Genomic DNA, 26,569 nt, shown 5'->3' with positions numbered 1-26,569 from the left:
TTTCCACCTCACTAGGGGGGTTGGCAGTCTAACAGTCTCCCTGCCTATCTCTCAGCACCAGTCGAGAGATGGCCATCAGAGCTGAGGCAGCTGCAGGTACCCAAAAGTTGATTCTGACATCAAAAACCAAGCAAGTTAAAATGCTGTGATGCATGCTTATGTTAACTGGTTTTATTCTCTAATAAAAATGTTGTTTTTACACTGCAAGAGTTATCCTGATATTCATCCATAGTTTATACTACCGCGTCCTGTACTTCAATAGACCTTGTTTGCTGGTCAGTGTCTTTATATTTGCTACAGGTTCAGCTTCTACAAAATGTATCATGCATGCTTCTGTCAGTACCTGTAGCAGAGGAAGGTTATGAATGACTTGATTTTGTTGTAGCTTGCAGAAGAAATGCAGATTACACTTTAAAAAATTAATAAATAAATACATGAGGACATGCACATTATTATCTCAACAGCTACTAAAATCTTGAGACTGTGTAGTCAATTTAGTAAGACAGTGGTAATGAAGATTTTGGTGTTTAAGACAACATTTTACAAAACATAAATCAGAGGTAAAATGCACTGATGAAGGCTTGATTGTCACAACATGTTTGTTTGTTATGTTTCTGCCATTATTATTATTTTTTCTTTCATTAAAAAAGTTATTTTATAAGGAGTGCGGGCTTCTTTCTTCTTTTAAAAAATGATAAAGCGTACCATTGCCTTCATGTCATATTTTTGAAAGTTTTCCCCCCCAGATTTTATGATTGAGTATATGAAGTCATGGCTGAAGAATTGTAATAAAACAATGTTGCTGTGCAACGATAGGCTGGCACAACGGATGGTGTGCTTGGTGCTTCACTCAAGATGTTAAATAGTGCTCAGAAATCTGCCTTGCTTAACCTTTTCCACGCCTTTCTCCAAATGTACAAGGAAAAAAAACCCTAAACACGTTGTCAATCTAAGGTGTATGCATTTGATTTCTTACAGTTCGAGCATCATTTAATAAAAACAATTGATTATTAATTAAAAGCCATTTTCTTAATCGAAATCTGTAATGATATTTTAGACGGACATTTGGTCACTGTATAGAGCAGAAAGACCTTTATAGAGGAAGGTTGTAAAATGTTGAAAATGTTTTTATAAGAACAAAGAACCATTTTTACCATGGCACACTAGCAGACACAATGTGCATTTGCAGTCCCATCACCGACCCACTCCATCTCGCTGACCATTCCAAAAGAAACTTTGGAAATGGCCTCAAAGCCTGTCCTGTAGAACTATTTTACAAAAGAATTACTCTATCCAACATGCATGAATTAATTTAAAAAGAATTACTCTATCCAGCATGCACTCTTTCTAATCGCCCTGACCTAATGCTGAGCTGAGTTGTATTAAGACGTATTGGCTCTGACTGCTGATCTGGTGATTATTGGATAGATCGTTTACATTCCTGGTTTGTTACATGCATGTGGCAGCAGGGAAGAACCCTAGATCTTTTAAACAGTAAGTTGTATTGGTCAGTACTGCAGCTTCAGCCCTGCCCCACCATGGGTTCGCTGTATTTATCAAATCCCTCTTCTGAGTCACACATACTGATAAATCATCTCCTGATCAGTCGATTTATCATCAAACTCCACAATAATGCTATCCAAGTCATAATTTTATTACTACAACATCTCAAAAAGCTTGGCAAATGTCCACGGTTTTCTCTTAGTGCTGGATGTGGAAGCAGCCATCGTGGTTGTTTATGTCTGTATTATTTCTGTTATGCATTTTGCTAAGATCCGCCTATAGTTTTTTTTTTTTTTCCCTCTTCTCTCAGCTTCTCTTGGCCACTGAAAGCTTTTCTCTTCTTATTTCCAGAGAAAAAAAGACTATGGACCTCTGAATGATGCCTTTTTGATGACTTCAGACAGGTTCCGACATTAGACATGAGCAGGAATTTGTCGGACCTGCTCCAATCTAGGACTGCCAAAGGTTAATATAGTAAGAGGCCTTTCTTCTCTAATCAGAACAGCTTAACACTTCTACAATTTGTTACCACTGTGACCACGGGGATGTTTTCAATAGAAATGCTTCTGCCTACCTTATAAAAACTAGACTCATCGTATCTGTCAACAATAAGATCTGTATTAAATGCTCAACCACAGATCATTGCAGCCTATATGCACTGATAATAAAGACATGTGAAAGCTTGTTGACCACTGTGTTTTTGTGTAGGGTTGTCTGACCTATTTTAGTTTGCTCAGTTATTTTAACTCTGTTTATTCATACCGTTCTCAAATGTCCTATTATGTTCCCACACTGCAGAAATCCCCACAACAGCTCAGGGATTGAAGGTTAGTCAATTTCCTCTTTATACCCAGGATCTGTACAGCAGATGTCTGCAAGCGACCAGCCACTGGAGGACAAAGGCCAGCCCCGTGGGAGTCTGCTTTAATATTACTGGCCGTTTGTCTTCCTGATCTGCAGGAGTGCCCATGCAATGCTTCCTGTGGAATCCCTTACAAAGAATGGGAACTTTGCACAACCAGGATGCAAACCTTCATTCCCGACTGCATGACCCACTTGGTTATGAAACTATGAAGTTCTATGTTTGTGTAAAGTTGAACATGATTGCGGGATGCTCTAGCTCTAAGATGAAGGGTATTACGTTGGATTTCCCTGAAAACAATTTGCCCAATACGTTTTTTAAACATGTTTTCCACTGTGGAGAAAGTGTTTTACATTTGAGCAATTTAAGTCTAGCCAGACCATTCGATTGCCAAGTGCCACTGCCCAAAGAGAGTGTGTCTTACCACTCATAGTCCTCTCTGTACAGTGTAAAGGGCAGATGGGGTTCAATTGCCTTTAACATATTGTAGTGTTGTTTCAGGTTTTCGGTACTCACCGCACTGTTGATTGGTACACAAGGTCTTCGCGCCTTCGATAGTCCTCCATGTGAGAGTAATTGGTATTGAACATGGCGTCATAAGTGAAGATCTTCTGTTTGATTGTGCCCCCATCTGTAACCTGTGAAGCCACATAAAGAATATGCATTTTAATATATACTAATCTCTGGGAACAAAATTGAGTTGGTATCTACAGACACATCTTAACACAGTTGTATTGCAGGCAAATACAGTTAAAACAATATTTGAATAATTGCAATAAGAACCATTCGGGATGACTGCAAACATCATACAAAGGTAACAGAACAGATAATGTAGTGTCCTTATTAAAAAGGTGGCAGGTACTGCTGGTAATTGGGTGAAAATTGTCATCTAATGTTCGGTGTCGTTCAAAACACATTACCCAAGATTCCACAATCAAGTCAAGCCCTCCTTGTATCCTTTACTGCATGTGATTTGATGGTCATTGTTTCACTAGAGTGGCAGGTGGATTTTCATTTTCAGTTTCTCTATTTTTGCTTCCGACCTAAGTATATATAGTGGATATATATATACATATTATAAACGAATATATATATCAATATATATAGATATATAATCCCATATATATATATATATATATATATATATATTAGTTAGCATATCCTATACTTTATTTCTTGACAACATCCCGAGGTCTCGACAAGTCCCCCCTGAGCTGTCAGGCAGCAAGCTTCAGGAATTTCTTTCATACTTTCAGTGCAGTATGTAATTGGCACATACCAGAAAATGATTGTTTCCCAAAATGTGTGCGTTGAAATAAACATGCCCTGTTCAAATGCAAAAAATCCAACTAGTGTGTATCCCCTCTCCGTTCTGTACCAGACACACTAGCGCAGAAGGTTCCCAACCTGTAGTCTGTGAGTTATCTCCAGGTGGTCCGCACTCCCAAAATTAGGTTACGCAGCAAAAAAACGTTTCTACACAATCACACATTGTGTTGCTACTATTACAAAGCAACACAGCAAACAGCTTGAACCACGTGATATAGAATTATAAGATATGTATGCAGTCTGCATTTTCCCCCTTCATCTGTTTTCTATTATTATGGGTGTGTTTATAAATGAATATATATTACAGCTCCCTTGTATGCAATACCAAGCCTCGCCTGCAAAACCGCCATTAACTGAAAAAGCTTTTTAATATGAAAGGAATGCTAACTAAATAACTTACACATTATGAATGCACATTTGTCTTTAGCCAGCGTTATTAAAAACAAAAACAAAAAAAATCTAGTATTCAGGCAAATGCACAGAACTAATCTTTGCTCATTCTTCACTGTTCAGGAAAAAAAAAAAAAACTTATCTGGCTGTCCCAGCCTTTTTGTCCACATAAAAGTTGCACAGAATATTCCTAACTTGGCTGGAATTACTAAATTGAAACAACATTAAAACCACAGTTTTGGTAGCCTACTTTTAATTTTCAACAATATAAAATGTGTGCTACAGTGTTGCCAAGGGCATAGGTATATACCTTTCATTTACATACATTTTTGGAGCGGTTAGCTGCATATAGTAACAGAAGTTCATGTGAAACAAGTATACTTGTAGCTTGACTTGTGAACTGTAGCTTAGTGTGAATTCGATTTCAACTCCAGGTTAATATGCGCGTTTATTCAACCAGGTTCAATAGCTCACAAGACTATATGCCAAAAGGAAATTCTATTAACACTACTTCTGGAAATAATGTGTACAGTCTGTTCTTGACTTTGTCATATTTAATCTAAATGCTATAAATTCTGTGTGCCACCAATCCTGTTTAATGTACACATCACAGCCCACCAGAAGTAGTAAGTAATATCCTGTTACTTTTTGCTTGCCAAATTGCTTCCCACCCACCTCGTCTTTGTATTCCAGTGTTTTTTACATGTACATGAAGTGAAGTTTGCACTCAGGGAGTACAATAAGTTGTGTTAGAAATTGCTAGATTAATTAGCTATATGAGGTAACGTTGCGGAGACCAGCACGTATTTACATTTGCTGGGCCCGAGGACGACCCATGCGCCGGTGCATTATTTGTCAGGCGGTTTTGTCAAAAAAAAAACAGTACTGGAGGGAAACATCATACAAAATTGAACAGAGTATCAAGGAGAAATGTTGATTTCAATTTCTCACACATAATGGCACGAAGCTGCGTTTTAAAACTTTCTAAATCTCTAAACTTTAAAATCAGCAAATTCCTAAATTACGAATAAGCATCACAAAGATAATGGGGACTAGTGACAATGACAAAGAGGTATGAAAGTATATTTCGAAGCATCGTCTAACACTCCTTTAAAGAATGATGTTGGGTGATGATATATTTGACTATATTTCATTTGTGAGAGTGGGCTATAATGTAATGATCTAAAAAGTGATACTACAACCTTTCAATTCAACATAAATCCTGCTGTCTCTCTAACACGATTTATCGACCCTCTTACTAACTAAACACAATAATAAAGAAGTCAGATGAATGAACTAGTGATGATATTAAGACTAATGCACTTTACTTTTTTTTGCACTTTACTTTTTTTTTTTTTCACAAGTATAAATCACCTGCAGGAAACTGAAGCTCAACATTTAAACAGTGGACCTTGAAAACAGAAATGCCTGTATGTTAAATAAAATAACTAAACAATAAAACATAACCTTTTAATTATTTGCACATTGGTGCTTCTACAGCCAGTCTCTATAATTCATATATTCTGGTATTGGAGTTAAATAACTAGAATGCGAGACTGCCCGTGATACACAACTCGAATATTTTTTGGGAAATCAGAATGCATTGAAGAGCTCAGGGACTGTGAAAGATGGAAATTGGAAAGCTAATTATTCAGAGTGATCTTGCCTGTGGTGCCACATCAGGTGTAATAAAGACGACAGAAGCTACTGTCCATCTCTTGTACTTTCAGTGCTTATTAAAAGAATAAAGTTCGAATACAACATTATAGAATTTTTAAAGCCATTTTTAAAACTAGTTTCACCTTTACAATACAACACGATACAATACAATGCAATTTCCAAAAGTGCTGACAGTGAATCGTGTCTATTGTAGATGCCTTTGTGTTGCCCTTCGGACAGTTGCGTTTGAAGGGTAGCGCAGTCATTCATTAAGGAGGCTAAACCATATCTGAATATTTCAGTTCTTATTTAAAAATAGCAGAAATCCCACTGAAAGAAAATGCTTTAAAGAGAATACCTGGAGGCAGACAACACAGCAGTCAAACCTAAAGAAATCACATTGTAGGGTAAGGGAATACAGCAGATTCTTTGTGATTAAGATATATATTCTAAAAGAAATCACATTGCAGGGTAAGGGAATACAGCAGATTCTTTGTGATTAAGATATATATTCTAAAAGGTATTGACAGTGTCAACCCAAGGGACTTTTTCAGCCTGAAAAAAGAAACAAGGACCAGGGGTCACAAATGGAGTTTAGAAAAAGGGGCATTCAGAACAGAAAATAGGAGACACTTTTTTACACAGAGAATTGTGAGGGTCTGGAATCAACTCCCCAGTAATGTTATTGAAGCTGACACCCTGGGATCCTTCAAGAAGCTGCTTGATGAGATTTTGGGATCAATAAGCTACTAACAACCAAACGAGCAAGATGGGCCGAATGGCCTCCTCTCGTTTGTAAACTTTCTTATGTTCTTATGTTCTAAGAACAAATGCATCTCTGGGATGTAATCATCTGATCCGTTTGTTTTAAAAAAAAAATTCTAGCCATGAATTAGAGATGGTCATTGCAAGATGGATCGAGACAATTGCAGCATTCAGACCTCATATACTGTATGCAAATGATATCCCAATATGTACATATAAGAAATACATTTCAGCTCAGCGCAGTGGTCCCACTGCAGCGTACTGGTGTAGTTTCATTGTAATGGAAATCTTTTGCGGCTTGATACAAAAATAAAAAAAAATTAAACAATGACACTGCTACTTCCTGGAACATAATGACTTCCTGTGCTGTAGGTCACATGGTCTGATTTCCAATAAATTACTTGAGTAAAATGGACAGGATGTGATAAAGTTCCAGGCAGGAGAAGCAGCTTAATAATAATAATAATAATAATAATAATAATAATAATAATAATAATAAAGCCCTGACCATTTAACTGAACTGTACAAGCTGTAACAAAGTATATTTTTGTTGTAGCAATTTCATATTGTTGTGTGAGTATCATAGCTGAATTAAACGTGTGTTGTAGAATGCCCATTGTCTCATGTGAGGCTGCCTGGATCCATTTCTAATTACTCGAGTCTCTTACTCATCTCACTTGTTTAAGAAAAGCCTTGCCTGTCCTCTGAGACATTCAACCGCTGCAGACGTGTACTCCAACTAATGATGCCTGAACACATGTCCTCTGTGAATCTCCCAGCAATGGACCCGTAGCCTGCTTGTAAATCTCTTGGTCACAGTTTACAGTAAGTGCCTATTCGTAACGCATTGATGTTGATTAAGGATTTAATATGAGAGAATGTGGAAAGCGTCATGAGCAGATTACTTAATTGGAGTTCAATAGGAAATCAAGTGTTAGTTCCTGCATAATTACATCTGAAGGACAAAGGAAAGGACACACAACCAAGACTATTCTTAATTAGAAAAATTCATTAGGAAAGATCATATGCATCTGTCACATCGGTTCACCAGGAGTTCGAGACCCGGGTTTAAGTTTTTCTAAAAAGGATACTTCATCAGCATTTTCCAGATATTTTTTTTCTTACCATGCTGTTTCTGTTTAGATCATTATTTGCTATTGCAATCTTCCACTGTCGTTAATATATATGCAACAGGGCAAAGAATAGCTGACCATGCGCGCTGCAAGCAAGCATGTTAACCACTACTCATAACAGCTAAGCTCCTTTGCATTGGTATAGAGCTTTTAACCTCATCTCACCAACAGGGGTCAGAATCTATAACAGCCGTGCATTGCACAATGCTACCCGTGATATTTGTATGGTGACGCATGTGGGGAAGATTATGGCTGAAGTGGATTGTAACGTCTGAAAGGCGTCATTCAATAAGCAATAAATGCAGGGAGTGAGCAGGCTTAATCACCTGGTATCGATCAGTAAAGCTGGATGTTCTGTTTTTGTTGCATATACAGTACACAGTGTTTCATTGTAAGAAGCATTACACGAATCCCTGCTATTATTTGCATTGACAAGTGACAAGGCAATTTATTCTTTTACAGCCATTTAACAGCATCTAGCTGGGTTTTAAACACATGTCACAGTGATGTGCATCATAATTACAGTCAAAAATAATCTATCTATCTTGAAACCTTCAATTTAGGTAAGCATTTGATTGAAGATTGTCTATAGCTCTTTGATCAGTGATGTGTAGAAAAAATATGTTATTAATTTGTATGCCTTTGCTGAAAATGTACAAAATGCCATTTTATTTCTGGCTTATACGAAAGTTGTGTTGGTGATGAAATGCCACAAAAAAGAAAAAAACTAATGTAGAAAAACCCAGAAACCGTCTGTAAATTGTTTAAAATCTGGTGGTATAAATTGGTAGCAAATTATTTCTAAAGGATTACCGCCAGCCAACTAGTTCCCCTTCTCTGCTGCTAAAGATCTTTGGGTTCCTTGCTTGTGTTTGATACTTCAATTTGGAATATGCAGATATTATACTTCAATTTGGAATATGCAGATATTATCAATTATAATTGAAATATTTGCAGATCCTGAATTGACTTAAGAAAAGCCAAAGGATCTCTGTACTGGAAAAATTGTTTTCCACTGTTTTATTTAACCTTGTGAAACTGAAGAATTGGATTCCATCTACAGTGTGCCTCATCTGAGCCATCAAAACAAATAAAGGTTTATTTTAAAATCAAAATGTAAAGGAATCATGTGGAATAATTCAACATCTGTACTCCGCTAAGAGATCTGTAGATTATTCCAGCACTGGTTTGAGCACTTTCAGTTCAATCCTCTTAATTTGGTTGATCTGTAGATTCAGTCTATGGGAGGATCTTTGGATTGTGACGTGTTGTACTGTAGAGGTGTTTAAAGATCTCTAGTCTAACAATGGAGAGTGTTTTTGCACTCTATATGACTCAAAATCAGGTTTGGCTACACATTTACACATGTAATCGAATGCAATATTATTTCATGATTAGAAATTGGATAAAAGATTACAACATCTAATCCCGCTGGTGGGGAGTTACATAGCCCCAATCGAACCTGAGCAGATAGTGTGAGAGAAATCTTAAGCATCTGAAATATAATCAAACATGTCATGCCTGGATGAGTTTATCTGTCCGCAGGCCCAGTGGGCAATATCCTTTGTTTGGTATTTTTAACAGGTGGGAGATATGGCAGGTAGGGTTTTGTGTTTTTTTCCATTACCGTAATTTAAATTTTATATGCCGCACTCTTTTACAAAGGTAACTCAAATATCTCCATGCTATATACCAGCATTAGTTATATACTAAGCATGAAGTATATTTGTGTTATAGTGTTATTTACAGTACAGTATATTATGCATAGTGTACAATGGTATTTTTGCTAGGTGTGTTATACAGAAGATGCATGTTCTAGAAGGAATGTAACCCAAGCCATACATATTTAACAAGCTGTAAAACTATAGTACTAGTCCCTATATTTATTAAAGTAGATTAAGCAATGTGGATTTTCTTTTTTTTTTTTTTTTTTTTTTAGCTGTAGCTGTATAATTATAAATCTGTGTTAAAATATCTGCTTTACAGATGCATTATTACCAGTATAGCTAAATACCATTTGGTTTTTGCTTCCTAACAATAACAAAGCAAGTTATTTTGCAGTCTTCCACTGCTGCTGGTAAGATAAAGCTCTAACCAGTGTCTCACAGTCCCTCAGCTCTAACCACTAGGGCACACAGTCTCCCAGTCTCAGCTCTAAACACTAGGTCACACAGTCTCCCAGTCCCGCCACTCTAACCACAAGGCAACACTGCCTCACAGTCCCTCTGCTCTAACCACAAGGCAACACTGCCTCACAGTCCCTCTGCTCTTACCACAGGGCAACATTAACTCCCAGTCCCTCTGCTCTAACCACAAAGCCACACTAACTCACAGTCCCTCTGCTCTAACCACAAGACCACACTGTCTCCCAGTCCCTCTGCTCTTACCACAGGGCCACATCACTTCTCTGTTCCTCAGCTGACACCACTAAACCACCCCCCCCCAAGTCCTTTATCTCTAACCTGCAGTCCAAACTGCCTCTGAAGATTACCTTTCAGTAAAAGTAAGTCTCCAGTCTTGTTGGCTCTCCACAGTTATGCCTGTCCTTTCCTCACTGTCACTCCCAGAGCCACACACATTACAGAGGAGCAATGCCTGCAGTGAAAGCAGGGGGAGTGTTGTAACTATTGTACACACTCTGGGACACAGCAGAATTCTCATCATTGGGCTAACAAGCAATACAAAGCACAATAGACCCTCATCTTTCACAGGCACTAAACAGACAGACAGACAGACAGACAGACAGACAGACAAAGACAGACAGCGTCAGTCTCCAGTTCAGTCCTGTCATTGCCTCAGACAGACATAAAAGACAGAGCTTTAGCCTCTAGCACTGACAGTCCCGCTCTTTTCACAGGCACAAATTGCATTAGGAATATGAACAAATATGATCCCTGTAGAGATGCGAGCCCAGCTGCACTGTGAGGATAAAGTAGTTTGAAATTGCTGCCGCTTTGTGCTGAACCAACACATTTAAAACAAGTGGATGCTGTTGTCTCTCGGGGCACGAAAGGCATTATTTTTCCTATTTTCTGAGATCTGACAGACATCCATCCTTGCCAATTTACTTCAGTTGACAGGTGACAGCTCTCTTCCACTCGGGGGGAAATGGCTTCACAATTTGTTAATTTACTGGGACAGAACGGACACCCCTAGACTCAGCAGAGCACCCCCTGCTGTTTCAATATTACACTGCAATTTAAAGCGTATGTCTACTCCAACATTCTCATTGCTGTTGCCCCCTCCTCCACTACATATTTTGGACCCAATTAAATAAACCTTTTAGCTGGGGAACATAAAAAAAAAGACAAATGAGGCTTAGTTCTTAAAGCTTAAAGACTTGGAGGGAAACTGTGTGACCAAGTGTTTAGAGATGAGGGACTGGGAGATAAGTAGTGTGGCCTTATAGTCTGGGCTAATAGACTTGGATATAAGCAGTGTAGCCAAGTACTGTAGTTTGAGCTGAGGAACTGAGAAGTAAACAGTGTGGCCTAGTTGTTTGAGTTAAGCGACAGGGAGGTAAGTAGTGTGTCCAAGTACTGCAGTTAGAGCTGAGGGACTGGGTGGTAAGCAGTGTGACCTAGTTGTTTAAGATGAGGCACTGGAAGGCAAGTAATGTGGCCTAGTTGTTTGAGCTGAAGGACTAGGAGGTAAGCAGAGAAGCAGAATGCTGTGGAGCCTTGTAAATCTTAAGACAAGACTTTTTCATTAGTATGTTTGCCAGTTTTAAGAGTTGTACCAATATTTAAAGCCAGCTGGAAGAAAGAATGTCATATGAAAGAACAAAAAAAAAAAAAGATTCTTACAGAGGAAGCTGTGGGAATAAAATTCAATGAAACATTGGATCACAGGAAGCTATGAAAAAATGCATGAGCAAAAGAAAAAAGCCGCTGTAAACTTTTACTTTAAAGATATAAAAAAAAAACATTGAGTTTGCTGCTTACAGAGTAGTCACAAGAAAATTGTTGGCAGAACAAAACAGGGCTGCAAATACTTGGTTTGCCAAGCTATTTTACCTGGGGATACAAAAAAACAAAGCCAGATCTGTCAGTCATTCAGTTTAACATTTTCTATTGCATTACTGTACCATCACGGTACTATATCAGAACCACTGCACTGTTTGTTTCAAATCCATTGTTGCCATTGCTGTCAATGCTGTGGCCTGTGAATGGTTGTCTTCAGAGTAATACACTGGGATAATAATGGCATTTCTGCAAGGGTAGGCACTCAATGCACTGGAACACTGGATAAGATTTTACACTTTCCTTTTTAAGTTAAAAACAGCCTTATATTCAGTTAAATACCCCATTATAAGGTACACCTAATATGAATAAAACAAACACAAAGACATGAAGAAAATTTAATTACAGAAAGTTTTATTATAGCATCTTTTTGTTTTAATGAAAAAATGAAAAAATCTAATTAAATAACATTTAAGCAAAGAGGTGGGATCCTGTCATCAGATTGCTTCTGAAACTTTGAACTAACTTGGAAGTTTTATAAAGCAAGAAGCCTGTCTCCCCGGCTGGAGAAACTTCTTGATATTTCACTAAGGCAGACTTTGCCATGTGATAAGGAGGGGCCTCTGTGGCTAGCTACAGTTCCCACCAGCATCTTGAGTGAAAAAAGAAAATCAGTCATTTAGCGTCTGTCTGCAACATTTGTTCTGAGAAGAAAAAAAGAGAGCAGGTTTGGGGCAATTCAATTTAGAGTTCTGAATCCTGAGAAGGAGGTTTGTATTGATGCAAAAAGATATACAGTAGAACTACAATATAATCTGTAAAATGTGTACTCCAATTATTTGATTGAAAAATAAGAAAAGTATTCATTGCGTTGGTCCTCATATAACTGACGGCAACTACTGTTAGGTGGAGGCACCTAGCAACAGAGACAAGGTCAGTTATCTAATGTCCTCTGCTGAAGATATTCATTCGATTTTAAACCAAACCAAGTTTTTTTTTTGTGTATGAGGACTTTTTTTAAATACATTTTTAAATATTTATATTTTAGACTGGGTAGCTTGGCATTTATTCAACTATTTTAGTTTCGAGATTCTAAAGTTACCTTTTATAGGTTGTTTGTTTTCACCCCATTATTCACTGTATTGACAATAGCATTGCAAAGATGAACCTCACCATATTTGTATTAGTCTATTTAAACCAAATCTTTGAAAGCTAAAAACTGTGCATCTTAAATTACTATGACCCACTATCTTTTCTAAGTGAAGTAATGCCACATGTATCAGTTGAATGGTTCAGAACTACCAATTGTCCGTGAAGCACCTACTAGACAACTACAAGATCAAAGAAAACAATATCTATAGACAAGAGTGTTTATGCATTAGTGCTCCAATTAATTTACATGATAAAAAAAGAAATGTTGATAGTATTCAAAAATATATCCAATTCTTTTGTTCTTCAAATGCAGACTTCAAACACCTAGAATTCTTTCATCTTTGCTCTCTTCTTCTCTGTATTAAATAAAAAAATATATGTACTCTGGCTTTATCAAGACTATAGAGAAACTGTATGAGAAAAAAAAAAATACTCCTGCACTTGGATTAAATCAAAACTTACAAGATGATTGATATTTCCCTGTTCTATGTGCTGTTTAATCAAACTTAACCTGAGATCAACTTGTATGTCTGCTTGACGTCACCAGGCCATTGGCCAGTAAGGAGTGCTGTAGCATGATGAGGAGAAACAGCCCCTGGTGGTTTTGCCTCCCTAACATGCTGGAGCACCAGAACCAGTGACCTGTGCTCTCTTGACTGTATGACTCACCCTGCATACCATTCCATCCTGCTTTTTCCAGGAGTGCCACTCCAGGACCCATCATTTGTGTGATTTAATACTTTTTAAAAACCACTATAAAAAATAGCAGCTCAAGAATTAAAATGCAATCCTAAGGTAAGGGACCAATTTTAATTAGCTTTAAGCAATGAAAATGGATTTTAGGGGCTACCTGAAAGATACATTATCTCAGGATTTTGACATTTCTTTATAACTTTATGTCCCAAGAGATCCTCAGATAATGTATCTTGTGAAGTAACCATGACACTTTTGTTGTAGTCTTTATCTTGTCTTTAATGAGGAAACATTTTCTTTTGAAAGCTGACAGAAAAAAAGCTTATTAAATTAAATTCAGCAGGTACAACTCAGGTTCTATCAGTAGCACAATGTCTTCTGTAAAGATTCTGAAGACTCTATCATACTTACCATAGACAAAAGAGGTCAGTAAAAACCCTACCAAGTCTGCAGCTGAAAGCATATTCAAAGAAAGCTGATTCTAGACACAGTTCTATTGAAAGAAGTTAACTTTACGACACACAATAGGGTTCTTTTTAATTTCCAGCTATCATGACTGCCAAGCCTCATCAATGGATCAAAGCTGCAGTTCAAAAGATATTACTTCAAATGAGAGTATTTAAATTCACCGTCAAAAACAATGCAGTGGTATGCAGTATGAAGTGAATTAACAAAGGTTGGAATTCACAGCTAACCTGCAAGGTGAATTAGGCGGCATTAGTTTAACTGATGCAAAAGTACAAAGACTTTGAGAGAAAACTGTCTCCACTAATTCAGCTTTACAAAACAATAGGCGTTATAATGTCTGGATTGCAAAACTACCTAAGTAGCCCCATCAGATCATTTTTTTCATAGTTTTTGCAACACTGGGCTAATATTACATTTACAGAAACATTTTTGCAGGTCAGTACATTCTACAGCAGCTTTTTGTTTACTAAAAACCTGCAATATCTATTTACTACCAATAAAGAACAATTGGACGGGACAGTTGCCCTTTTTTTAACACCTAAACAATACAGTGACTATCGACATGAATTTCAGTGTGATTTTTCAGTGCTGAAAGGGATCTCGAGGGGATGTTAATCCCTTCGGTCATTAATATTTCATACAGTTGATGCAGCAGGGGACCATGATGACAAATGCAACACTCAACTTCCTCAGTGTTGAGACTGAGGGATTGTGGTATTTATGTGGCATTTATGGAAGATGCCTGAAGCACACCATTTTGGCACAATGGATGGGTGCATTGCTGTCTTCAAGTAGCTATCTCCGTCAGACTGCAAGTGCAACATTGTTGGACTTGATCCATAATAATGTTTATGTAATCTCAACCCTGGTCTGGGGGACCCATTGTCCTGGTTTTTGTTCCAACCGAGCTCTCAATTACTTAAATGAACCCTTAATGAAACTAATCAGAGCTTTTTACTTATTTTAAAGAGTTGGAGATTTCAAGTTACATATCAAATGGACAACAAATGTTCAACCTCCAGTCTGTCAATCTTAATTTATGTATCTGTCACAATACTTGTAGTATTGTAATTTATTTCTTGTGATATTTTGCACAAGAGAAGATATGTAGTTTAAATAAAAAGAGCATGTATAGTTGTTTTATAATATATGTGCTGTAAATCTTTTTACTCTGGCAACATTACCATTGAAAACCAAAACAACTGATTTCAACTCACCTTTACGGTAGTACAGTACAGCAGCAATGATCTCGGAGAAGATTGGGTAGGTCTGGTCGTAAATAAAACAGCACTTGGACTTTGATAAATGGTTTATGAGAGCCATTCATTGACTCTAAGACCGTTTTTCTAGAAGATTAGTACTGAAGTAAAAAGTTATTTCAATTTTCAATACCAGAGTGTCTCCGAATGGATTGTGTCAGTAGATGCCTGAGTAATGTAATACAAGTCAGTGTCTATCACTCTGATTGACTGAGACATGACTAACATAATAAACATGAACAGGAAGGAAGCCAAGCAACTAGACAGCACAAGTGGTGAATGTAGAATCCTTGCAGTTCGTTCAATTTCAAATACAACAACTCTGTTCTGTTTCAAACAAAGGGTTGTGCTAGTGTGCACTCTATAATACAATGTAATCAGACTAAAACCACAGGGTTTAAACAGCATTAATATGAGAACAGCATAGTTGCTGCCTGCTGTTGGTATAGTTTGATTAATAGTTGCATTCTCTGGATGCCTGTAGAGTGGCCACGGGCTGTACAATACTACTTTGGCTAAATGTTTGCTAAGGGGCATTCCCTTTGTAAAGTCAGACAGGGTATAGGTTGGCACAGGATTAGATGAGACATGAACAACCTATAAGTTAAAGTGGCAACTTTTAATGCAGATTCTGTATTTAGCAGAGCAAGAAAAGGACTGAAACTGAGCTCCACTGTGGTACTGGGGTTTAGGTCAGCCAAGGTTGTCCTTTGCTCACCGCCCATCAGCGACCCCTGTAGTCTGGCCGGGTGCCTGAGAGCTTGCCTGTAAGCTGCCCAGAGCTGCATTGTCTTCCGACGCTGTAGCTCTGAGGTGGCTGCATGGTGGGTCTGCAGTGTGAAAAGAAGCAGTCACCTGATGGCACACACTTCGGAGGACAGTGTGTGTTCATCTTCGCCGCTCCCGAGTCAATGCAGGGGTGTTAGTGGTGAGCTGAGCCTAAAATAAGTGGCTATTCTAAATTGGGAGAAAATGAAAAAATATATAAATTGTTCTACCTCTTACTAGCAATATTACCAGTATAATTATATCGACCACATTGAGATATTTCTTTGACAGAATTCTTTTAATTGCATTTGTTTTTGCTTTCCAACACAGTATGCTCATCCACGTAAATCCTTCTGAAGTCTGCATTTATCGTAATTGCACAAAACACAGAAAAGCCTTGCTTAAGCCACATCTGTCTAAAAAGCATAGCCCTGCAAATTGAGCTGTCTGAATTGTTAGAGTCTGTGTTATGCTCACTCCTCTCAACATTCTAATCAAACTGTTTTGGTGACCATAGCAGTGATTTTTATTTTTTATTTTTTTATGTACCTTCACACGTGGCTAAACCATAAGCGAATCCAAAATTACTGCAACTCCTTTAAACACTTGAAGACTTCAACCTAATGTGAAGCTCCCACTGCAAGTTATCAAAGCCCTTGTAAAAGCACTCTATCAAAAACAAAGCAAGCATGCCAGTAACACGCATCGCCTGTCACGGCTGTACAAAATCAGAGCTAGCAGCAGCTGAAGACATATCAACAGTATGCACTGGACAGAATAGGAAATGGCAAAGGAAACTGGATAAGTGCTGTTTAACACCAAGAGGTCATTAGGTAAGAAAATAGTAAAGTAAATTCAAATGACTGATTGGGGTAACTTCTCAAGATACAAGTAACAATGTAAGTGTGACGTACAGACATAAACAGACACAGACACATTCCCGAATCTAATGCTGTCATTAACTTACATCACTACTACTACTACTACTACTAATAATAATAATAATAATAATAATAATAATAATAATAATAATAATAATAATAATAATAATAATAAGGGCACCCATATTGCACGAGATTACCTCTCTTATACAAAGAGAGACACCCTACACACAAAGTACTGTAATAAGTTAATTTATTGCAAATGCATTACTGCTAATTATGTACTTTTTTGTTATTATCCATTAATTTTATTATATTAGTGTCACACAGTGGTGTTTGAGACCAGAGCGGGTATTTTGCAGCCTGTTTTGATAAATGAAGTTTTGCTACTCAATTGGTAATAACTTTTTTTTTATTATTATTTTTATACTTTTTAACAACTTTGAGCAACTTCCGCACTAATGCAGCAAAACTGGAGCTGCTTCCATCTACAATGGAAATAAATGAAGTTCATAACCCCTATCTGTGTACTGCTACTAGCTGGGTATATTTTAACCAATGTCATGCAGAAAGTCAATATTTCGTTTAACGTTTACACATTTTGTTAAATTCACACAACTTGACAGAAAGAGAACTTATCCTTCCTGGATTGCAATTTGCAATATATATATATATATATATATATATATATATATTTTATTTTTTTTTGCAAATTGCAAATTGAGACTAGATCGATTTCCTTGGGAAAGGTTCCGGCAGATTTGTGCCATCCCATTCAATTTAAAGCAAATAAAATAAATAAATTCAAGCAAGCTTATCTGTGCGCTGCTAATGGGAATGCAGTTTTTATTATTATCTTGTGATATTAAATACATTTGCGGAACGGAGCTAAGGACTCAGAGCCTGCAGGGAAATGCATGTGGTAAGAAAGAGAGGGAGGGGAAGTGAAAGAGATAGATACAAGGAACGAAGGGATGGGGAGGGATAGAGAAAACAAGGAGAACGAGGAGAAATAGTAGGAGATGTACACTGGACGACCCAAGAAAAGAAAGTCTCTTGGACTATTTTCTGTGTGAGCGATTCTGAAAAAGTCTTGGTAGTTGATCCATGACCCTTATCACCAAATTAGTTTCCTGCGGTAAATGAGAAAAATGTAGCATATTTCAAGAAAAAAAGAGAAATAGATTAGAGGTAAATAAAGGGTAGAATAGATTAGACTTGCAATGCAATCACATCGGAAGGAAAGGCCTGCCTTTAATACCTACAAATATAATTTTCTTTTCTACAGCGATGCAATTGTTTTTCCCATATAAAGTTGAAAATAGCTGGCAAAAGTTAAAAGTTTGCCCTGACAGCAATATTAATCAATTAATCAATATTATTAAACTACTTAGTTCTAATTTAGGGTTTTTTTTGTGTGTTAGTTTTATAATACTATAGTAGATCATTGATGCATGCCATGGCAGCAAGACAATTACGAAATAATTCATGACAAAGCAAGACTGGGAAGCTGCTGGTGCATCACAAGATTATAAGGAATTTAAATAAAAAGCATAAGAAAATGTATGCACGAGTGATGGCTCTTCGGCCCATCATTTCTCTCTGGATCCTAATAGCGGATCTAAATTTGGTCAAGTTGGGTCTTGATAGGACAACTACTAACATTACTAATAATAACAAGTGATGCTATACCCTGCCACAGTTCAAGCATATCAAGGTTTCATCACAATTGGACAATCTAGATATGTGGAAAACATAGAAGCCGGAAATACAGAAGCACATACAATAAGTTAACCCTCCACTTATCCTTAATTCTGGGTGTAATAAGTAATCTGTTGAGCTTTGGAACAACTCAGTTTCAACTGTGAATTTGACAAAAAAACAGTCTTGTAAAGCAAATGGGAGGAAAACAAGAAGCTTGGGTTTGTATCTTAAACATGGAACAGATCTGATGTTTTATAATTTCAACCCCAAGCGGGCTGAGAAGTTGAACAGGACAGGTTGTTTTACATGGCTCCAGAGTAGTTTGTAAGTTTCACCTAGTTATGGAGCATTCTGCAGAAAGCTTGGGTTGCATTGACGATGTCTGCACTCAATAAGTTATTTAGACATGGACTGTTATTGACTCCTTTAAAGCAGTAATAACCTTTTAAAACCATCAACTCTTATTGCAGAACAACTTTAAAATCTTAATTAAATTAGAGTGTTCATTAATTTCACCCTATTTTTTCTGCCCAATTAAGAATGTCCAATAATGTGCCCTCACCGCAGAAACTGAAGGTCAGTGGGCATCCTCCGATCACAATACCAAGCCAATCACTTCTTTACACCAAGGAACTCAACAGTGGATGTCAATGAGCTGCCTTGACTTTCTCCTTCAGTTTGAGCTCAACAGACGCCTGGCCAATAGAGGGTGCTATAGTGCGATAAGGAGAAATAATCCCTGGAGCGCCAGAGCCAAAACGACGCTCCCTGTGCAATACCCACTGAAGATTGAGGAAGTCTAGGAAAAATAACTTCCACACAGAACAGCAGACTTCACTCAGCTTTACTCACGCAATAGATAAGTTATCCAGTCCCAGTCTTGGGTACATCATTTTTGTATGACTTATTTCCATAATTGAAGCCATTCAATTAATAAGGTTTTGCAAAGTGTTGAAAGAGTTAATCTCACATAGGACTTTAACTCTGACTTTCGGAAGCAACTTCATTATGTATGAAGAAAAAAACAAAACAAAGAAAAAAAAACAACAGCATTAACACAATGTAAGAAACCAGTGGAAACCTTTTCCTGCTATGCCATACCTCCTAGGATTCTGAACAACAGACCAAGAATGAAAAAGCCTAATGGAACTTGCTTTATACATACAGTACATATGTATAATATGCATGAATACTTAGTTGCTAAGGTAACAGGGTACTGGAATCTTCAGATTCAGAGTGTTGCTTCCCTCCGTTGACTGCTGTAGCCCAGCCTTCCTTCAAGGGATAACTCGGAATGCACTTCTTCTTGTCCGATGCCCTTTACCTATTACAAAGTTCAGCTAGTATTATGCAAACTGGCTTTGATAACAAAAGCACACGCTAGGAAGAATGAAACCTGTATGGTCCTGTGTAGTTTTTTTCTGCAGCATTATCTTGCCAGGAGCTAAGCACTTTGCTTGTGCTGGCTGTGCATCTGTTCAGATAAGTTTAATAGGATTGTATTATATATGTGAGATCAACTAAGCTGGCCATACAGCTGTGATATTGTAGGCACAGTGAGTGTTAGATTAGGGGAGTTTGCAAGAGATTTGCATGAGAAAATAGCAATAGTGTTACCCACGTTTAGTTTATATGGGTGGAGAAAACAACAGCCTCATTTAGTATCAGGGGAACACAGAGACTCAGAATAGATAAACAAGGTAGCTGCTGCCAGAAACTTCTATGCCTGGGACACAAGTGAAATTAGTCATTCCATGGTTCTTTCATGGGTCCCTCATGTCTGCAATTATAGCTAAACTTGAACCAAGAAAATTCAAGAACTAGGGGTGTGCATCAATCACTTTAGATATTCAGCTAGATGTGGTTGTAAAAGGACATTTTTGCAGGGATAGCTTGTTAGCGTGGTAAATAATGAGCTAAACAGAAACAAAAGAGAATGAGTGAGATAATAGGACAAGATGCAATGCAATAAAAAAAAAAACATTTAAAGAAAGCGCAGTTACATAATTTGCACACTGGATGGCACTGTGCGCAATGCAGCACTATCTCATTAAAAACTAAAGCTAATAAAGATACTGATCCTTTTAAAATGAATCCAGGATATACAGCAATCATGAATCCAAGATATTAACTTAGGGAGTTGAATGAATATCAGCCCAATATCAAATACAGTGAAAGCCCTAGAATGAGGGTGGAGGAGTGGATTAAGGGTTATACCAAACCAGGTTTGTGGACAATGAACCTGAGAGTGAGTGCACTTGTGCATAAGTATTTGTTCAGTAGCAGAAAGTAACATTACTGTTAAAATGTAAAGCTGCAGTAAATGCATGCCCCCATAAGTTAGCATTATAAAGTATGTACGGTATTTATTGAAAATACACATGACTTCAAGGTAATGTTGCATTTTACCCAGCCAAATTACATTTTACTCACATAGTGTCTAAATTGGAGAGTACATTACTCAATGATCCAACTCCTTATCTGGAGCGCTGTGTCACGGTCGAGCATTTCTTTAATTTAATAGAACTAGGGAAGGCTACAGGATCGATCGTTCGTGTACATCCTCACAATAACATCCTCTTTAAAGGTAATATAATGATCATATCCTTATAGCATTATGCTTTAGTACAGGTGAGATTTAATCTCAAGATTATGCTTACCCTCTTTTTAGAAAAGTATGTCTTGAAATATAAAAGAAAGAAAGGACAGTTGTCCAAACTCAAGGCTCTGAATACAACACCAGCAGTCAGCTTCACAGTAAGATCTTCCAGGAGATGGACCAGTGGAGTCCATGTTACCAAACTCAAATGATGTATAAACTGCAGTTCTGCCCTGTTCACTATTTTTCATATCAATGGGTTCCCATGTCACATTATCATCTCCATCATTCTTAGGGAAGCCCCCAAGAAATAAAGTTGGTTCTATCGAAGGACAATATACTTTAGCCTTCCATTCAAAAAGAACTAGCACCTTGTACAAGAGAGATTGAATTTTAGGCTGACTTGTAACAATCAATCTGTTGAGCTGCTTTTCAAAGCCTGTTTAGGGCCTCAGCTACTGGAAAAAGTCTTTGTTGGAAACTTTCAGAGACGTTCTCCTGGCAAGTGACAAGAATTCTCAGTGGTGCTGCTTTTTTGTCTTCTTGTCTTTTTGTCTTTTGAGGAGTCACAATAGTTGCAGGCAGTATTTGAGAAGCAAAAAATTAATATCTAGCATTGCAGCCTGTGTACGAATGAGTTCTGCCTTTCAGAACGCCTACTCTCACTTTTTCACTAGAAATGTTGAAGCTGGCTAAGGTCTTTGACTCCCTAGTGTTTTAGCAGTAGTACAAAGAAAATCAATTTAATAAATGTTTTGACTGGAAGTCTTTCTCACATTGAGTCTTAGGTCACATTTTTATGTCACTGATATAGAAGCAAAATGTATTGATGTTCCTAGTTAGAGTATTAAACATTAACCTTCAAAAAGTGTATGCAGGTTAATTATTACAAGTCAAAGATTACCTGTAGGCATAACATTTTTGCTTAATTGTTATTAATAAAGTTTTTCACCAACCTCCAACATTTATGCGACAGTATAATATTTTCACAGTCCTCATGGTCTGGCTACAATTATTCTTTTCTGATGCCAGAGATTTAAAACCCACTGCTAGCGTCATTCTGCACTGGACACTTATTATCAGTGGAAGTTGGAGAGATCTGCTGCTGATGGAAATGAAGTCAGATTTAAAATCGCTTTCAAGTCAATCCAATTGGCATATGGAAATGTAGCTTTATAGACAGAACAGGGCTGCTCTATAATGTTGTAGTAAGTAAGGAAACCCAGTTCATTTTCACTGTCAGGTTTGTTTGCCTGTCAGATTGAAAGACCTCTCTAGCTAGTCTGTAAAAAGGGGGCTAGAGCCTGGGTGGGACTTCCCAGGCCAAAGGTCAGACAGTTAGAGGAGAAAGAAGAGAAAACAGGACCTGTGAAGCCACTTTTCAAGGATAAAGTAGAAAAAAGGACAAAAAACAGGAAAACAGGAATGTGCAGTTGTTAGATGTGCTGGAACAGCATGAAGTTCATACATCTTTGGAAATCAAAAGAGGATAACAGTCAGCCACAATTCAGTTGCTGTCAGGTTGGATATTCTATCTTTAGTTAATGATTTTTTTTTTTTTACTGTGCCTCTTGTACAGCAATTGTTTTACTTTTTTCACTTGTTTTGCTCCCCCCCTCCCCCCCCACACACACACACACACACACACACACACACACACACACACACACACTTACTTAATATGCATACCACTTCACACATCAGTGAAGGAACATTTCAATTAAACAAAAGCCCACCAACAGAAAAACGTGCCTGTTCCAGCAGACTTATTTCTAATAGTGTAATTTTGTTCTTCTGGAGCAATACTTTGTTTTTTATCATGCCCAGAAGCAAATAATCTAATCTCACGCAAGTAACATTGAGTAAAAAAAAAAGATATAATGATCTTAGATAAAAGTTTATAGTTCCACCACTGTCATTTATAGTGACTTTCCACACAAATAATACCATTATACACACACCGTTTACACTATGTGCAATTGTATATCACCTTCAAAGTATGGGAGCTAATCTTGCAGCATAAACAATTAACTGGATTTAATTACAGTGTAGGTCCTTTACATGAATAAATACGGCATGTGAATACTGCACAACTTTTAGTACTGTGCTGTACATTAAGGCTGTAGGCAGCAGAGCAAGCAGTTGCTATGGAAATACTACCCAAAGCAACTTATGGAAATTTAGCATGTGGTTATTAAATGAATAACACATTTATAACTTTTTATTTATTTTTTTTAAATCTCCAAAACAATCTAAATCAGCAAATAATATATATTAGAAGTGCCAAAAACGGTGCAAAAAAATCTGTTTTGAGAAATAGGGGCACAGTTTAATTAACTTTTAACTAGGAAAAAAAAAACTATTTTGGAAAAAAAGAAAATGGTGTAAATATGTTAGCTTGAATTTATATTTTCCTTAGATGCTTGTTCCCAGCTAAATGCTCATTGCATTTGGCCCCAAGTGCTTAAATATCTTTGAGTGACTAAATCTTGACCTTGTTCTTTCCACCAGACTGAGCTGAATAGATGTTTTCACCCTTCTGAACCACAAGGTAAACACTGAATTAAACATAATTACATGTTGGTTCACAAGGCGTGAGCTGGGGGGTAGGGATAGGGCAGAAGAAGCAGAAGGGAGTGGTAAGTAGGACAGAGTGCCGGCTAGAAAGGACCGGACCTAGGATAGAAGAGCAGGCGAGGCCCACACTAGTAGCAGACCAGCGAAGCTGGACATGGAAGCTAGGATAGAAGGTGGTCACTGACTGAGGGCGGCGATGCCATCACGAGCCCAGGGGCGAAGGACCCAGCAACCGAAGACAGGATACAGAAAGTGGTCACTGACTGAGGGCGGCGATGCTGACATGAGTCCAGAGCTGAAGGACCTAGCAACCGAAAACATATATGAGGGTTATGACTCGGGGAGCCGCCCCTCAGAGGAAGACGGTCCTGGAAGACCGGGACACGAAAGGAGATAGAGAGGGAGAGGTACCCAGTATCTGAGACTTCTGTAAAGGGGCGCTCGTTTGACCCCCAATTGGTCGAGACTTCATGCTGCCTGGGACCTGAGATAAGAACAAGGCATAGAGGTTAGTATGGGACTCGAGCATGAGTAGCCACGTCCCGAACTGAGACAGAGTATAGAACAGCCTTGAGTGAGGCAAGATAAGCGCAGGAGCTGCGAAAGAACAGAGTGTGGCCGGGGGTCCGCTCTGACTCACATGGTGAGAACCCCTGCATGAGAGATATCTTGACATTGCTGAAAAAGAGCAGATAGCAGACTTGGTCCTTGAAAGCTGAATGAACTGACCGCGCTGAAGTTGGTCTGTCTTTGAAGTGCGCAGCCGAATAAGGAAATAGGTGTTGGAAATAGAAGAGAGGTCACATAAACGAATACCCACCGAGGGGAAGCAAGAAGCTGAGGGAACTGTGAATTCGGAGCTTCTGAGAAAGCCAAAGAAAGCTGTGAGGCAGATGGTCTCCATGAGTAAATCCTCGTAGGGGGAGAAGCAGCCTTTCCGAAGAGTAGAGATGATTCTAGCATTTTTAGAAGGAGCAGCAACTATATCAAGGAAGGATGAATGAATGTAGGAATCCACTGCAGAGGAGGGCCAGTTCCCCCACATTCGTGATCAGGTTGGGGGGAAGGGGAGAGTCGAGGAGGGAGGCCTGCTCTGGAGGAGAGGAGGAGAGGAGGGAGGCCTGCTCGGAAGCGAGGGTGGAGTTGAGGAGGGAGGCCTACTCACGAGGTGAGGGTGGAGAGGAAGGAGTCCTGCTCGGAGGCAAGGGTGGAGGAATGGAAGGAGGTCTGCTCGCGGCGAGGCGAGTGATGATAGGAGTGAGAGGAATCAATGAACAGATGGTCTGAGGAGGGGAGTGGGGGTGGGGTTCCTGCGGTGGAGATACCTTGAAAAGGGAGATAGGGAACTTGATACTTGACGTGTGAGTGGACTGACTGCGCTGAATTGATCCGTCTTGAGGTATGCAGCCAAGTAATGGAGTAAGCATGGAAGGTGGCCGAGAGGCAGCTGATCTCCATGGGTAAATCACTGTAGAAGAGTGGAAATTAGCAAATGGAGAATATATGTTGATATAGACAGACAGGAAGGTGAGGCAGGGGGAAAGCTCTTAAGAATCCCACAGAGGGTCAGGCGGAATGCTGATATGGAGAGACTGGAGAGAGTTGGAGAGAATCCCTAGCACAGACCATGACAGCCAGGTTTTGATTATAGGGCTATGATTATTCGAATCCGGGCACAGAGGATTGAAGACACTGAGCAGGCTGTAGAATAGGAGCTCTTGAACAAGGTGGAGGGCTGCAGGCATGTAATGCTGAGCAGATTGAAGGAGGTTACTGAGAGTAGGTTTCAGTCAAATAGCATCTGGAGAAGCTGAGGATTCTGAATGGGGGTTGAGGAAGCAAATGGGACCAACTGACAGAACTTGGATATCCCGAAAGTAGAGGCAGAAGAAGAGCTGGAACTGAGGGCTGAGGTGGCAGCTGGACTGAACGAACATGAATCGGCTAATGGGGAAGCACAGCTCCTTTGCGCCTCATGTTCTAGAAATGAAGGCAAAGATGAGATGCCGCCTTTCTATGTGTTAGTTAATACAGGATCGATCAGCGGTTTGCTACTATCATGTCTGCTTGAAATAGAAAAGGTAAACTCACATTCATAGATTTGGGTTTCGCAACACCAGTTATTCTCTTAATAGTGAAAATCCTTAACTCATAATCAAGACAGATTTCCAGTCTCGTACCACATCTCAAACCAAGTATTAATGCTGTAACATTTGGGAGGAATAGGATTGCTGAAGAAGTGCCCCGTATTTTGATTAGATGGAGATTAGCGTTAGCCTTGATTGTGGGAATATTGCCACGATCTACATATTGGAGGAAGGCTGGAGCATTATTGGCTCTGGAGAAGTGCAGCTGCAGACTTCAACAGTAAACTAGAGCGACTTTGCAGCTGTGGTAGTGAACATATCTGAAGAGGGAGTGGAGATCTGCTGTAGTGAGGAGCAATTAACAGTTGAGGGTGGGATCTGCTGAACAGAGCAGAGGTCTGAGGAAGAAAACAATGGAGTGCGGTCAGTAATGTGCAGAGGTCCAGCTTGTGAGAGCAGAGATCTGCTGAAGCAGAGATCTGCAATAGAGAACGGAGGACTACCATCGATAGAGTGCGGTGGTCTGCTGCAGAGAGTAGGGATCTGCTGAATGCAGTAGATATTGGTCTTTCAGTGTTAAGGCAGATTTAGATGGAGCCAGAGATGGGGCTGCTTTTGGGCAGAGATGAAGATTGCAGAGATCTGAGACCACTGCAGAACCAGAGAGGATGAAGAATATGTTGCTCCGAGGCGTCTGCAAAACCTATTGATTGGTCAGGAGCAGTTTATTGTCTATTGAGGGAAGGAGGACTGTGGCAGGCTGGCGAATGGATAGAG

General features: G+C 38.7%; 1 protein-coding gene across 1 annotated transcript in view; it reads right to left on the bottom strand.

Annotated features, from left to right (window-relative positions):
• The window catches only part of LOC121328433 (immunoglobulin superfamily member 21-like), a 131,860-nt gene that overhangs the window by 33,543 nt on the left and 71,748 nt on the right, over window positions 1–26,569 (bottom strand). The window contains exon 3 of the mRNA XM_041273083.1: window positions 2,882–3,003. Coding sequence (XP_041129017.1) covers window positions 2,882–3,003 — 122 coding nt within the window. The remainder of the gene's footprint in view (window positions 1–2,881; window positions 3,004–26,569) is intronic.

Source organism: Polyodon spathula, chromosome 16, assembly GCF_017654505.1.
Source record: "Polyodon spathula isolate WHYD16114869_AA chromosome 16, ASM1765450v1, whole genome shotgun sequence".
Classification (NCBI taxonomy): domain Eukaryota; kingdom Metazoa; phylum Chordata; class Actinopteri; order Acipenseriformes; family Polyodontidae; genus Polyodon; species Polyodon spathula.
Note: the sequence above shows the minus strand (reverse complement) of the source record. Positions and strands in the feature narration are given on the sequence as shown.